Here is a 14,271-nt window from a genome sequence, read left to right as displayed (position 1 = left end):
TCTCAGAAACAGCTGCTGCGCAAGAAAATGATGCGAAAGAGAGAGCCTGGAAAGTACCCGTGGGCTCAGCTTCGGCTTCACATATGGCTTTGCTCGCCGTGGCGTTCAAAATCAGCTGTGTTGTTCGCCCTTGTTCTCTTTTGTTTTTATTTCTAGCTGATCCCGCGTGATGAATTGGCTTTTCTCGTTTTGTGGTCTTTTTTTTTTCGCGTCGTTGGGTACTATTGCTGGACAAGCAGAACTTGATGCAGTTCGAAGCCGATGCGCGCAAATTTTTCTTTCTTTGTCTCTGAGGGGCTATTCCTTAGACATTTTGGTGCCTTCGGCCGCTTTGAGGTCACGGCGCTGTGTAAGTTATCGACTCTGGCACACGCCCAGCGCTGATTTGTTGGAGAAGCCTCCGCACGGGCCTACTGTTCGATCACCAGATGGTCAAATGGACAAGAGGCTCCATCGTCCGGATTTTGGGTTGTGCTTGAGAGGAAATAATCTGTTTCTGAAAACCACAAATTGGCTAAGAAGAGCATTGTGTCTGATATTTTTTTTTTGACTTTTGGCTTGCTACGAATAATTGCCCTTTATCAGCAAACATACCTTTCGTCGACCTTTTATTGGAGATAAAAAAAAATGGCCAAAACTGCCGAATTAAGCTTATGATTATTGCCACAGCAGCATTTAATAATGATTCCGTATTGTAGTCGATGCTTTTTTTTTCATAATTATGTCCCGAAACATACTAAAATTAAAAATCAAATATAATCTTCCTGACTTCAAACTCCTGGCGTGCACTGAAGACATCAATCTGTGAAGTGCACACCGCCGGCTGAAGTACACACTGCCACGACCGGCTGAGTCAGGAAGCTGCTCTACAGTAAGCCTTAAATATTACCGCCCCAAATGCTTCATAAGTCGGTCCTCCCTTTTTGGTGAGCAAAACTACATGCACGTCAGTCGCAAGCCACTGGAGGCGTCGTAAACTAGCTCACGTCAGTGTGAGCAGCATGTTAGCATATATTTGAGCAAGCCGAAATGTGCTGCACAGACGGAGTGAAATGGAAACGACGGAACGCATGTCTGTCCTAAAAGTGTTCTTCAAGTTCATTTTTAGCAACTTCAAGTTTGGGCATATTATAGGTTTGTCAATACTCGGGATATCTGGCGACCTTCCAAATCGTTTCGGGCTAGCGAGTCATCAGCTTCAATGCCCCACCCTAATAAAAATGGTCTATAGACAGTCTGTAGACTTCATATAGACAGTGTTGCCTTCCCATAGATATTTATTCTTGCCTATTCATAGTCTATAGACAGTCTGTGGACAGTCTATAGACAAAAGTCTACTAGAATTGTATGGCCATAAATCTATAGATTGTCTACATACAGACTGCTTATAGGATTCGTATTGCCTGTAGACTGTTATCTAGGGTCTGTCTATAGAAAGTATATAGACTTTATAGACAGAAGTCTATGGAAAGTCTACGGTATGTCTGAAGAAATTTTTGTAAGGGTGGTGCCCTGTGTTCTCGCAACCACATAATATGGCTAGCTTTATCTTCACTGATTAAAGAGATGGACAAAATGCGAAAAAGCATAAAGTTGGGGACTTGTACTTATGTAATTCTATTGTTCACGAGCTTCTCTCCATTTAGCTTTTTTTCTTTTGTGTAAGCGCTGGCTAAGTGGTATGCTGGGGCAGCTGAAGCCTTCTAGTTATAACGTTTGTTAAATGTTTGGGTCATGTAGACGGTAAAGCGCTTTTAACAATCTCTACCCTAATATCTTCCACAAGAAATCACGTTGTGAACTCCGCGTGCAGTAAGATTAAACTTACTGCACTAAGATTAAACTTATTAGAGTCGCCCAGAGCTAAAGAGAAGCAACGCTGCTTCTCGAGGCTTTCTTTTTCTATCATTTAAAAAGCAAAATCGTAGATGAACTGAGCTGAAGCACATATTCGGGTTTTATTTTTTTGTTGTTGTTGTTGCTTTTGTTAAACACACATAGTATCTTAATAAACGTTTCTTGTACAGTCACGACAGAATGCTGAGTCGAGGGTGAAACATAGCCTCAGGCAAGGTCATTATACTTGACTTTCAGTCCGTAATACTAAGGAGAGGAAAATGACCTGAGTTGGACATTATAGCATCGCACATCAATAACCATCAGGACTGGATATGCCGACAGCTAGTGACGATACTTTCGCTTACAAGCGATTCAAGATAAACGCCGCTTGTTGTAGTAATTAACCGCTTCTTTCGCCCGTGTATCCGGATTCAAGGTTCAAATTTTCCTGCCTTCAAAAGTCCATACGGCAAGTTCATAAATAATGCTGACGTATGTGTTCAAGTGGACTGTTTTGAACCCCAGTCGTCTTCGGGCTAGCAAGCGCGGTGTTCTCGGGTTCGGAGCTTTCTCTTCCTCGAGATGCGTGTGGTATGGTTATGGTGTTAGGTTATGGGGTGTTTCATGTCATAAACTTGCACACTGGCTTAGAGAGACGCCGTAATAGAAGGCTCCGGATGAATTCTGACCACTTGTGTTCTTTAAAATACGTTCACGTGAGGCAACAAACTGGCGTTTTCGCATTTGGCCTCCATGGAATAGCGGCTGCCGTCGTAAGGATTCGAGCCAGGGCCACCGCTGCGGGTAGATACGAATTCATGATCTCTAGTGCCTTCAAACCCCGAAGCAGGAATGCCGGAATGTACGCGGCAGAAAACAAAGTTAGCAGTCATCTTAACTCCAGAGTTCTACTTTTTGCACTTGAAGAAACTATCACCGGCATACCTTCTGAAATCATATACAGCATGGAGCGAGAAATTTCTCACTTCTTGATGAACTCGCGCTGCAATCACGACAATGCGGCAGGGCCACGGCAAAAAAAAATGTATATAAGCTCTACGACGCAGCAGTAATGAGATGCCAAAACAAGCATGAGACAGTTGAAGTCCTTCAATGAAAGCAGAGATTTTCTCCACCATATATTTCTCACCGGCGTAGTTACACCCTGCGTTAAGGTGCATTTTCAGGGAGAAAATTGCACTGGGTGAAGAAAGGCCGCAATTTTTTTTTTGTTTATAATATGCGAGTATAAGAATTGCGGTGGCGGATTATCGATGCGAAGATTTTAAATGTCCATACAAAACTATCGTGAAGTTTGGCAAGAAGGCCAATGCTTTCCGAGCACTTAGAGCCAACTACCCCGAAAGATGAACTGGCGAATTTCAGCGACGGTTATGAATGGCTCTCACTATCATACATTCCTCCTGGCAACTCCCGCGCCAGGCATAAGAGAAAAAAAGTCTCACAAATTCTGTTTCAGAGCAATAGGGGGTACTGTTTTCAATATCCTCCGCGAAAAATCTCTCTGCGTTCTCTAGCGATTTCGCTGAACGGGAAATGTGCTGGGCGAGGCGCAAGCTCCTCCCAACTCACCGACTTTGATGACGGGAGGCAGGGCCGAGGCCTCGGGTAGCAGCAGGGAGCAGGTCGCAATCCAGAGAAGCGCAAGCCTACGCAGGGCGAACGTAGGAGCCGTCGGCGACACGCGGCCCCAGGCTCTTCGCCGGGAACCGCGCCGTCCGAGCATGGTCGCTAGCGGAGCAGCAGGAGATGGGCGCACGAGGCTCGTCGTCCGACGCACGAGTCACTCCCGTCAGCGGTTCATCGTCCCTACAGGTGCACGGCGAGGGAGCCTAGGACGATGGCGAGGACAACGACGAAGAAGACGCGCTCGTCGGTTGTCGCGAGGCGATGAAGAGGTCGGAGAGGCCGGGCTTGGAAACGGCGTGGTGCTGGCGGCGGAGTCGGCGCGCTGCTGCCGGGTCACGCGTCTTCTTTCTGGGAATGGACGACGGAGTGCCGTTTGCAACGGCGAGGGTTGCCCCACTACTCATCGCGTCTGGAGACGCGATGGCGCTTGGCGCCGCGCCGCCAGAGTGAAAGCATTCGGAGCGGTAGCTGCGGCGCGGGGTTTTGGAACGAGTGCTCTGAGGCGGGTTGTTCGGCGGGAAAGAGAAAGAGGACTTGTTTGTTCACTACTGCCGAAGGTCTTTTGTGACCAATAGGCGCCTCGACTGAAACGAAACAGCCGTTTTGTTTTCTTCTTTTCTTCTCCTTTACTCTGCGGTCTTTGGACTGAGCAGATTTCTTTTTTTTCTTGCTACGTTCCGCGGTTTTCACGTTTTTCTCGCCGCTAGCGACAAGGCGTATGCGAAGAGCGAACTTCAAACGCAATCAGGCCAAGATCTTTAATTATCGGCATTTCAACTTCTCGACATTTCGTTACGGATGTCTCTTAATTGAGGTTCAAAACGCAAAATCACTTTGCGTGACGTGTTCTGTCACCTTTTTTTGCTCTCGTGCTCCTCTTAGGTGTCGCAGACGGTGCTTCTCGACTAAAGGAATTACTCAGGACGAGTAGTTCAGCAGGAAGAGAAGTTCTTCTCTACAAAAAAAAAACGTGTCTATTATTTTTCCCTATAGAAGTCAGCACAGGGTAGTCAGGTATACGTTTCAGGCATCGGGATGGCGTCACCAAACACAAGAGCGCACCAGCACTGCACGTCTGACGTTTCCGCGGACGGCGTCCTCACCCACCGGAGACACAACACTGACAGGCATCATTGCTCGCGACGAGTGCAAGAAAGATTCAAAAGAAAACGACGAATTCACAGACATAAAGGCCTCCCCTCAAAGAACGAGTGACACGGGTACGTGCCAATTAAATTTCAGGTCGTTCTTTCCTTCCAGGTGTGACACTGGTGCCCCGGGAGAAAAAGTCCTCGTATGAGTTTCAAACACCAGTGAAAAAAAGAGCTACCAGAGTACGGACCCGAGGAGAAGAGAGATCGAAGGCAAAGGAAACGGTCAATCTCATGAATGACCGCGGAGGGTGTGCGGTGGACAAGCCGAAGATATCAGGTGCCGGCTCTCATCTTCTCGTCAAAGGAGGAGGGATATCCCAAGAGAGCGTGCTCCAAATAACGGAGGTGATCCCAGTCTGCCGGCTTCTCGTGGTGCCGGCGATGATGCCGCAGCCAGCAGCCGAACCGTAATTCCCTCGAAGGCGGCGGCGGTACCCTTGCCGTGCCGGCGCCGCCGTCGCCGCCGGCGGCTGTCGTCTCGGTCCGCTCGCTTCTCGCTCGAAGGAGAGCACGCGCCAGAGCATCGGCGCCGCAGCCTCCGCCGCCTCTGCACAAGCGTATAGGCAGACACGCTCAGGAGCGCTGCCGAGAGAACCACACGAGGGATGCGGAACGCTAGGGGTGGACGCGAGAGAGAGGAGGATGGGGAGGAAAGAGAGGGTGAACAAGAGCCGCGGTGGAAAGGAGGCGCAGGGAAAGGAAAGCTGGAGAGAAGAGATGCAGGGGGCATTCGCGGAAGGGAACGACTGAGAGGGGTGGAAAGAAAGCGGAGAAGATCCGTAGAGGAGGAGAACATTGCCCGCGCGCTCGCATGCTCACTCGCTCTGAATCTTCCACGCATGCGCAGAAGCAGCGGGCTGGAAAGAGGATAGAGTAGGAGAGAAGTCAGCGGACGAGGAGGATGGAAAGAAGCTACGGATCGCGCAGGGCTGCCGACAGAGGTCGGGAACGTCGGGGTAGAGGGGTGTAGAGTTGGTGGCGCGTGGGTAGAGAGGGAGCAGGCGACGGCGGCTCGTTTTTCGCCGCTCGTCCTATCGTCTCCGCAGAAACAAAAGAAGACACAAATAAAATGCGATGAAGAGGAAGAGTAGCAGAGAGCGAAGAGGATGCGCGGAGGCGAGATCACTTCGGCCACGCGCCTTCTGTCCGCCGCTGCTCTCCTCCTCTTCCTACTTTCTCTCCCCCTCCTTTCCGCCTTTCGTTTCTTCCTCTCGAGAATGTGGCTTTGCCCTCCTTCCCTCTCCCAGGCTCGCTTCTTTCCACCCGTTCTCTCCTCCAATCTCTTTCATTCGCTTGCTGCTTGCTCGCTCTCTCCGGCCCCGGAGCGAGACGCGGAGGAAGAATGCCCCCCATCCCCTGTTGCTTCCAGCGCACAGAGAAGAAAAGAACTCTCGGTGCGATCATGCCCCGAAAGGAGAAAGGCTGGCTATCTGAGGCACGTCTTCCAACACTCCGCCGCAGTGTCGCGAATTAACATTTTAATGACGACTTATCGAACACTAAGGCACCGGCGCATCTGGAGCAGCAGCAGCAGCAGTAACCCATTTCGTAGTTCTCCCCCTTTCTTCCGTTCCTTCTTCTTACCAGATAAAAGCCTTGCACTTATAAGCACACTCTTTCCCGTTCTGCGTCACTTTCATTGCAAGGCACTTAGCCTCTCCCGCCTGGCCTTGCTCATGTTTTGCACTACTTTTATGACGCAGCATCCATGCAGTCCATCCGTACAGCCGATTACTTTATGTGGCTTCATTTTCCGAGGTGAAGAAGAGCGTCAGACTAGGTTTCAGTGTGTTTCTAATCTTGCCTATTTTCCTGAGCTGCTCGGGTCCCAGAGCATTAAGCGTTAAAAGCCGCTTTAAAACGCGCGGTGCTGAGGAGCGCATCCTATATCGACGCATCCTCAGGCGTTATGGACGTTATGGAGACGCGATACGCACTATGCGAAGCGGCTAGGCAGCTCAGACATTCCCAACCCCCTTAGCGTGTACGCCGCACACAGTACACGAGAACTAACGCGAACGCGCTGCTAGAAAGAAGCGAGAAAGAACTCACTCGTGCCACATATAATTGAAATACAGAAATTCCTTTGGTTTCGAAAGATAGAGCGAAAAAGAAAGATAGGAGGTTAGGGAAAGTGAGCCGAGAAATGAAGCCCGCATGCCCAGGGAAATTGCTTCGTCCTAGAAACTGGCTACAAAATTTTCTTCCCGCCAGCTTGTTAGCTTCTGTTTGCTACGCTCCCAGCGCCGCGTATTAGAGAAGCAAGAGAAATGAACAAACGTGCAGCAAAGTGCGCGTTGAAAGCGCGGGGTGCGAAATGAGCGACGAAAAGAGAGCAAAGTTGGAAAGAAAGAAGGGAAGAAGGACGAAAGAGGAGAAGCCAGAGCGGGGAACACATCAGCGATTGAAAGGGGACGACAAAATGCGTACGTGCCTCGTCGTGCCCCGGAATCGAAGCGCGCGGGGCAGCGCAAAAGAAGGCTCGTTCAGCTGCATACTATACGTCCCCTCGTGCCGACACCGCCGGGGCCGCCACGGAGAAGCGTCGTTAAAAATGCAGTTTCGAATTGCGTTTCAGTCTTTCTCGTGAGGATAGGGAATGCATAGTTCCTCCCTCGGGGAATGCGACGATAGAAATGGCGGAGAATTAAAGTGAGGAGGTCGCTGAAGACGACTGCAGAGGGCGCTCTGAGCCGAGTATGAGTGGGTAGGATGACAGCGCACCTTTCGGACGACACGGTAATTATGACCGTTGATGCACATGCTTAGACACTCTTGCCACGTTCGATCATTTTTTGGAAACCGACCCATAGAGTTTGAGGCAAACGACTGGAAATTAAGCTCCGAGAAGGTTTCCAAAGACCATTTGAAAGTGGAATGTAGGGTATAGTAGGAGAAGACATATACTAACACCTTCTGCTTTCCTTTTGTGATCGGTATCAATCCGGAAACCAATTGGCCCAGATGTTCCCGTGGAACCCATGAAGTTGTCTGAGCGACCTCAACGTGGGTGCCTGCATCAAAGTTTAATCGTAGAGAGTTCTAACTAAATACAAACCGGGTTCATGGAACTTTTTATGCTACAAGCAGCCTAAAGCAAGTGTTGCCGGTAAGCCTAAATTGAGATAAATGAGGGAAGTTCTAACGATGGAGTTCGGAGTTCAAGCGAATGTTTCGCTGTCGTCAGTCTTCGTTCTTTGTTCTTCTTAGATAGACCAGAACAGTCCACAATTTCTTGGTTTCGCGATTGCTTGGCGGTTTCTACTAGTAGATCCCTATCGAAAAACATGACAACAAGTTTTCTGTCATCACTACGGATTTTATGTTGTATTATAGGACATGGTTTGGTTTATTAGGATTTAACGTCCCAAAGCGATCCAGGCTATGAGGGCCGCCGTAGTGAAGGGCTCCGGAAATTTCGATCACCTGGGGTTCTTTAACGCGCACTGACATCGCACAGTACACGGGCCTCTAGAATTTCGCCTTCATCGAAATTCGGCCGCTGCGGTCGGGATCGAACCCGCGTCTTTCGAGTCAGCAGCCTAACGCCGGGCACCGAATTCCAATAACATCATAAATTTTTGTATTAACCTCTTAATTTTCTATGATATTGGGCTGTCACTTGCAGCGACAGAATTGCAGAAAAATTCTACTGTTATACGGAAAAATGTGTCGTTGCACAAAGGGGACCAATCTCTGTGTCATATTCTCGGCACAATTCTGCATTCTTTTTCGACCGAAATAAGAATACAGTGTGATGCGCTCTCAAGTACAGCAAGTTTAAATATGTTATTTATTTTTGCGTAATATTTTTCCTGTTCAGGCGATTGGGCAACTTGCCGTTACTCTGCTTACATATTTCTCGTGATACAAATATTATTATGCGCGAGCGCTAGCGCTGTACTGCCTATAGGACGTCCTCGCATTCAGTGGGAAGTGCATAAAGTGAAAGAACATAATTCTTTGCATGTCGTAACCTACTGACGGCTGTCCAGACAGCGTGCTACTAACTTGTGCACATTGGCGGATCAATAGCATAAACTCAACGGTACAGAATAGAAAAGGTAAAATCGCCAACTTTCTGCTTTTTAACACGGGGATTTCGCAAGACAACATCGCCCACCTATGCATCTCCCTATGCGGGGCCCAACGCAGAAGTGATTGTCTCCTCTCGACCGCTCACTTACTCTGCCCGCACACCGGCGTAGTTACACACAAAGTACACGGTGCTGTGTACCCTCTGCTCGGTGACTGCGCCGTTCTGAGTGATTCCGAGCACCTTCTCGATGTTTGTTCATGTTTTTTGGATGAGAGTTTGACGTTACAGCGCAATCTGGGAAAATGTATTATGACACTAGACAAGGAGGAGGTAGTGGGGACAGAGGCAGAAATGAAGGAAAGAAGGAATGAATGAGAAAAAGAGGGAACGAGCGGAAGGTTTTCGTTTGGAATATCACGGGTTGGGCGTTTTAGTGCAGGTAATGAATTCAACGACGTTCGCCTTTGTCCGCAGATGTTTGTCCGTCCGCCCCTCCAGACAACTAGGAGGATAAGGAGGAATTAATAACGGAGAAACGCCAAACAGTAAAAGACACACAGAAAGGCACAAGTTAGAGTGGGATCCGAACCCACGCCTTTTATGCGTCAGCATGGGTACATAGGACATTGCCCACGCGGAGCGCTGGGGGCACTTACGCCGACCTTTCACCTGGTATGCAGGTCATGAAAGTTTATGGAGAGGGAACTTGCTCCTGTTATAGTTAGCTTGCGATCAGTGTGACCTAAGGAACAGCTTTGCTAAAGCTGGCGCTTATTTTGTACGCATAATTGGACAAAGAGGAGGGAAAAGATGTATATAAAAGATGCCGTAAAAGGCATAAAATTCACCCGTTTGTGAATCCACAATATCGTCACAAGATGACCAACGAGACACTCATTGTAAACGTTGCAGCTTTTTAACACCGATGGCCGGCCGCAGCTGCGACGTCCCCCTGAAAATTCTCACCCCCCCCCCCCCCCCCCCCCCCCCCCCCCCCCGTGACTTCACTTGTTCCGGGCTTCCCCCGCCTCACTGCCCGTAATCTAGAGTCACTATGACGGCTGGTTCGACGATGAGCAGAGAGCGAGGATGTCATAAACTACTGCGCTACGCAACAACGCCTTTATGGCAGAATAGCAGTGTTCGGAAACGCAACGAGGAACACAGCCAGTGACACAAATGCAGCAAAGCAACCGCAGAATCGACTTCGCAAGCAGCTGGCGAGACAGGAGAGCTTAGGAAAATGCTACGTAGTGGCGTCTCCACCCCTGAGTGCAGCCAGACTCGGCGGTGAAGCAAGCTTTCCGTGTGGACGAGGTTTCGTTTTAATTTAAGTTGACATTGATCACTGTCATAGGCGGTGGCACCGAATACAAGCGCAACGAAGCGAGTGCATAAAGTATATACGCGAACATTCTCTCGGTGCAGTTGTCTAGGCGTGACACTGACTACACCGCACATCTGTTAACGGCCACTGGCGTTAAGTGAGTTTTGAATCACAAACATTTTGCAGATCGCACCAGCAAATGATCGGCGGCCACTGATGCAGACACTCAGGGTGCTCACAGCTTAAAGCTAGCTTTGTAGAATGGGTGAACGGGCGGAAAAAGGGTACAGTGCTTTTCTTATGACAGCAAGGCGGTTTTGTGCACCTAGGCAGTGATTGCTAATCATGTTCTCAAAAAACAGAATCATACTGTAGACCGAAAATCGACTGCATACACTCTTGGCAGGTGCAAACATGACCCAATGTTGGTATATTCGTCGTTTATGCCTAGGTTAGACACTTGAACGCATTATCACCTTTGCTAAAAAAAATACTGTCTGAGTAAAGCACATTTATTTCACACTCAGCTTACTCCTCCACTTTCTCGATACTTTGGTGTTGCCGTACTCACACCGATAAGCTACAGGCAAAGTTTTTTGCTAATGCTATAAGCGTTACAAAGGCGCGCGTTCGGTTACAAACGGAATTGTTAAAATTAATTTTAACCCCTAGCCAAAAGAGCACAGCTGAACAAATATAGCACGCAAGCGTGTGAGGATGTACTGAGTTTAGCCCTAATAAAAATGGTCTATAGACAGCCTATAGACTTCTTACAGACTCTCTTGCCTTTCTACAGGTATTTCTTTTTTGTCTATTCGTAGCCTATAGACCGTCTTTACACAAAAGTCTACTAAAGGTGTACGGCCATAAATCTATACTATAAATTTCTATGGACTGTCTGTAGCATTTGTATTGGCTACAGACTGTTCTCTAGGATTTGTATATACAGAGTCTATAGACTGTCTAAAAAAATTTTCTAAGGGATCAACCCTTAATGGTTCTCGTTTTCTACTTTGCTTTCGCTACTATCGTCATCTGCTTCATGTGTGACGTCACTACCTTTTCGACCAATCCGCATTTTTTCGCACGTTGTCTGTGCCGCCGAGTTCTCCGCTGAGCGGTAGCCTTAACGCTACAGCGTAAATATAACAACTTGCCGTTCATGAAAAAAATATGTTGTATAGAGATGAAGTCGAGGGTTGGACGGAAACCCGTCTGGTCGGGGGTGTACATGAGATGAACAATAACTCTGCTCCCATTACAGCTAAACACGCATTGCAACCATCCGAGTCAGTTTCTCCGGAATATCCTAGTCGACAAGAGAGAGTGGAATTTCTATGGGTAATATACCAGTTCAATATGAAAGTACTAGAAGCGTCCTGAAAATCATATAACACTTCTTTCTTTCACGTATGAAGCTGATTACCTGGTTCTTAGAGAAAAAAAACTTTTTTCTTGAATAAAAATTCGAGGAGTACAAAGCTAGGTGTCGGCCAAGATCCCTTGTGACTTGATGGCTGCCTGATTGATGACTTCTTTTTGCTTATCTGGGTCCAAGCTGAGCATCAGGGCCTCCCATGTTTATCCATTTCTCATGGTCCCTGAACTGTTTTCTAAGTGTGTGCAAGTCCATATTGTACAAGAAGAACTCGAGAGGCAACGATAGACCTTACCTTCTCGTCATTCCAGCCGACCTCCGGTCTGACGTTCTTTTCGCCTGCCACGATGAGCCCACGTCTGGCCACTTGGGCTTTTCACGTACGCTCGCCAGAGTGCGGAACATGTATTACTGGCCTGGACTTTCTGCTGATGTCAAACGATACGTTAAAAGCTGCCGAGAATGCCAGCGCCGGAAAACGCCACCACTTAAGCCGGCGGGTTTTCTCAAGCCCGTTACTGCCCCTCGCGCTCCGTTCGACCAGATCGGCATGGACCTCCTCGGCCCTTTCCCCTTGTCGCAGGGCGGCAATAAGTGGATCATAGTTGCTGCCGACTATTTGACTTGCTACGCCGAGACCAAGGCGATCCCTCGTGGCACAGCTTCAGAAGTCGCAGAGTTTTTCATGCACAACATCGTCCTGCGACATGGCTCTCCTTCGCACGTGATTAAAGACAGAGGGACGGCGTTTACAGCGCAACTAATCGACCACATCTTTCGGCTGAGCTGCACAACACACCGCAAGACCACGGCCTACCATCCGCAAAGCAATGGCTTGACCGAACGATTAAACAGGACCCTTGCGGACATGTTGTCCATGTACGTAGATGTCCAACACAAAACTTGGGATGAGGTCCTGCCGTATGCCACCTTTGCCTACAAAACCGCCCTGCAGGAAACTACGCGCTTCTCCCCGTTTCGCCTTGTGTACGGACGCGAAGTCCAGAGCATGCTTGATGCCATGCTCCCGTGCCCAGAGGATGACCAACTCGCCCCAGACGCCCAACAGTTTGCCCAACGTGCTGAAGAAGCCCGTCAGCTGGCCCGCGTGCACATCGGGCAACAGCAGAGCTTGGATGCGCGCCGTTACAACCTTCGCCACCGACAGGTTGACTACAAACCCGGTGACCAAGTCTGGGTGTGGACTCCTGTTCGTCGCCAAGGCTTGTGTGAGAAACTGCTCTCCCGCTATTTTGGCCCTTACAGAGTGGTACGGCGTGTGAGTGAGGTTAACTATGAAGTGGTTCCGGACGGTGCTGCGCAACCGCGACGCCGACAGCCCGACTCTGACATTGTGCACGTTGTGCGGCTTAAGCCGTACTATACACGGTGACGCAACCGTGCTGATGTTTTCGCGCGCTTCAGTTGCGGCAGTTTGCTTGTTTTTTTGTTTATTTTTTGTTTCACCCTTACGTCGACAGCGACAGCGCTCTTTTTTTTTCTTCATAAGGGGGGAATAATGCCACCTAGTCTTGCCAGGTGGCGCATACGAAGTAGGGCGACGACGACGAAGTAGGGCTCGCGCCGTGTGGAGTCTGTCGCTGTTGTTGCCCCAGCTTGCCTGGCCTTCCCTTTCGTGCCTGCTAATAAAGCCCCCCTTCGTCAGCAAGTACGTTACAGTCAGACGTGGAGTAATTGCTCTCGGGGCGGGAGAGAGTACGGCTAGCATAGGCGATAACCCTCTCAAGGCCCTCTTGGTGTTGAACAAGGACCGCGCCAAGACCGATGTTACTGGCGTCGGTGTGGACCTCGGTATCGGCATCTTCGTCGAAGTGCGCAAGAACGGGAGGTGTTTGAAGGCGCTGGCGGAGAGTAGAGAAAGCGGTCTGTTGCTCAGTGGTCCAGACAAAGGAGGTGGTATTCCTGGTGAGGCGCGTCAATGGCTCAGCAATCGTGGAAAAGTCCGCAATAAAGCGCCGATAATACGCACAGAGACCCAGGAAGCGCTGGACAGCTTTCTTGTCGGTCGGAACGGGAAAACGTGCGACGGCGGCAGTCTTTTCGGGGTCCGGCCGCACTCCCTCAGCGCTCGCTCACAACGTGACCAAGAAATTTGAGCTCTTCGTAACCGAAATGACACTTCTGGGGCTTCAGGGTAAGGTCTGCCGAGCGGAGGGCTTCGAGGACAGCCCGCAGGCGCTGGAGATGTTGGTCAAATGTTCCCGAAAAAACTACGACGTCGTCCAAGTAAACAAGACAGCTTTGCCACTTGAGGCCTGTGAGGACGGTGTCCATCATCCGTTGGAACGTAGCCGGGGCGGAGCACAAACCGAAAGGAAGCACTTTAAATTCATAGAGGCCATCTGGAGTCACAAAGGCGGTTTTCTCGCGGTCCCGTTCGTCTACTTCAATTTGCCAATAGCCGCTCTTTAAGTCAATGGATGAGAAGTACTTAGCGCGCCGTAATCTATCCAGCGAGTCGTCAATGCGCGGCAACGGGTAGACGTCCTTTTTAGTCACACTGTTCAGTTTGCGATAGTCGACACAAAACCGGAGAGTGCCGTCCTTCTTCTTAACAAGGACTACAGGTGAAGACCACGGGCTTTGGGAAGGTTGAACAACGCCATCGTCAAGCATTTCCTGAACCTGAGTTTGGATAACCGCCCGTTCTTTAGCAGAAACACGATAAGGCTGCTGTCGTATAGGGCGAGCGTCGTCATAGGTGATGATACGGTGCTGCGTGATGGGTGTTTGACGAACCTTCGAGGAGGAAGCGAAGCAGGACTTGTATTCCTTCAGCAGCTGTTCCAAAGACAGGCGTTGCTCCCGAGACAGGTGGCAGTTTATGTCGACGTTTTCAAGGGAAGGTTCGTCAGTGCCGGCT

The 14,271-nt window shown here is 49.4% G+C and overlaps 1 protein-coding gene across 1 annotated transcript in view; it reads right to left on the bottom strand.

Annotated features, from left to right (window-relative positions):
* The window catches only part of LOC149358280 (glutamate receptor ionotropic, kainate 3-like), a 387,223-nt gene extending 381,982 nt beyond the window's left edge, over nucleotides 1–5,241 (bottom strand). Inside the window, exon 1 of the mRNA XM_089570310.1 lies at nucleotides 3,433–5,241. Within this exon, the coding sequence (XP_089426436.1) occupies nucleotides 3,433–3,586 (154 nt within the window). The 5' untranslated portion in view covers nucleotides 3,587–5,241. The remainder of the gene's footprint in view (nucleotides 1–3,432) is intronic.
* Between the last annotated feature and the right edge of the window lie 9,030 nt (nucleotides 5,242–14,271).

This window comes from Amblyomma mixtum, chromosome 2 (genome assembly GCF_055824585.1).
Source record: "Amblyomma mixtum isolate Tamu chromosome 2, ASM5582458v1, whole genome shotgun sequence".
In the NCBI taxonomy this organism is placed as follows: domain Eukaryota; kingdom Metazoa; phylum Arthropoda; class Arachnida; order Ixodida; family Ixodidae; genus Amblyomma; species Amblyomma mixtum.
Note: the sequence above shows the minus strand (reverse complement) of the source record. Positions and strands in the feature narration are given on the sequence as shown.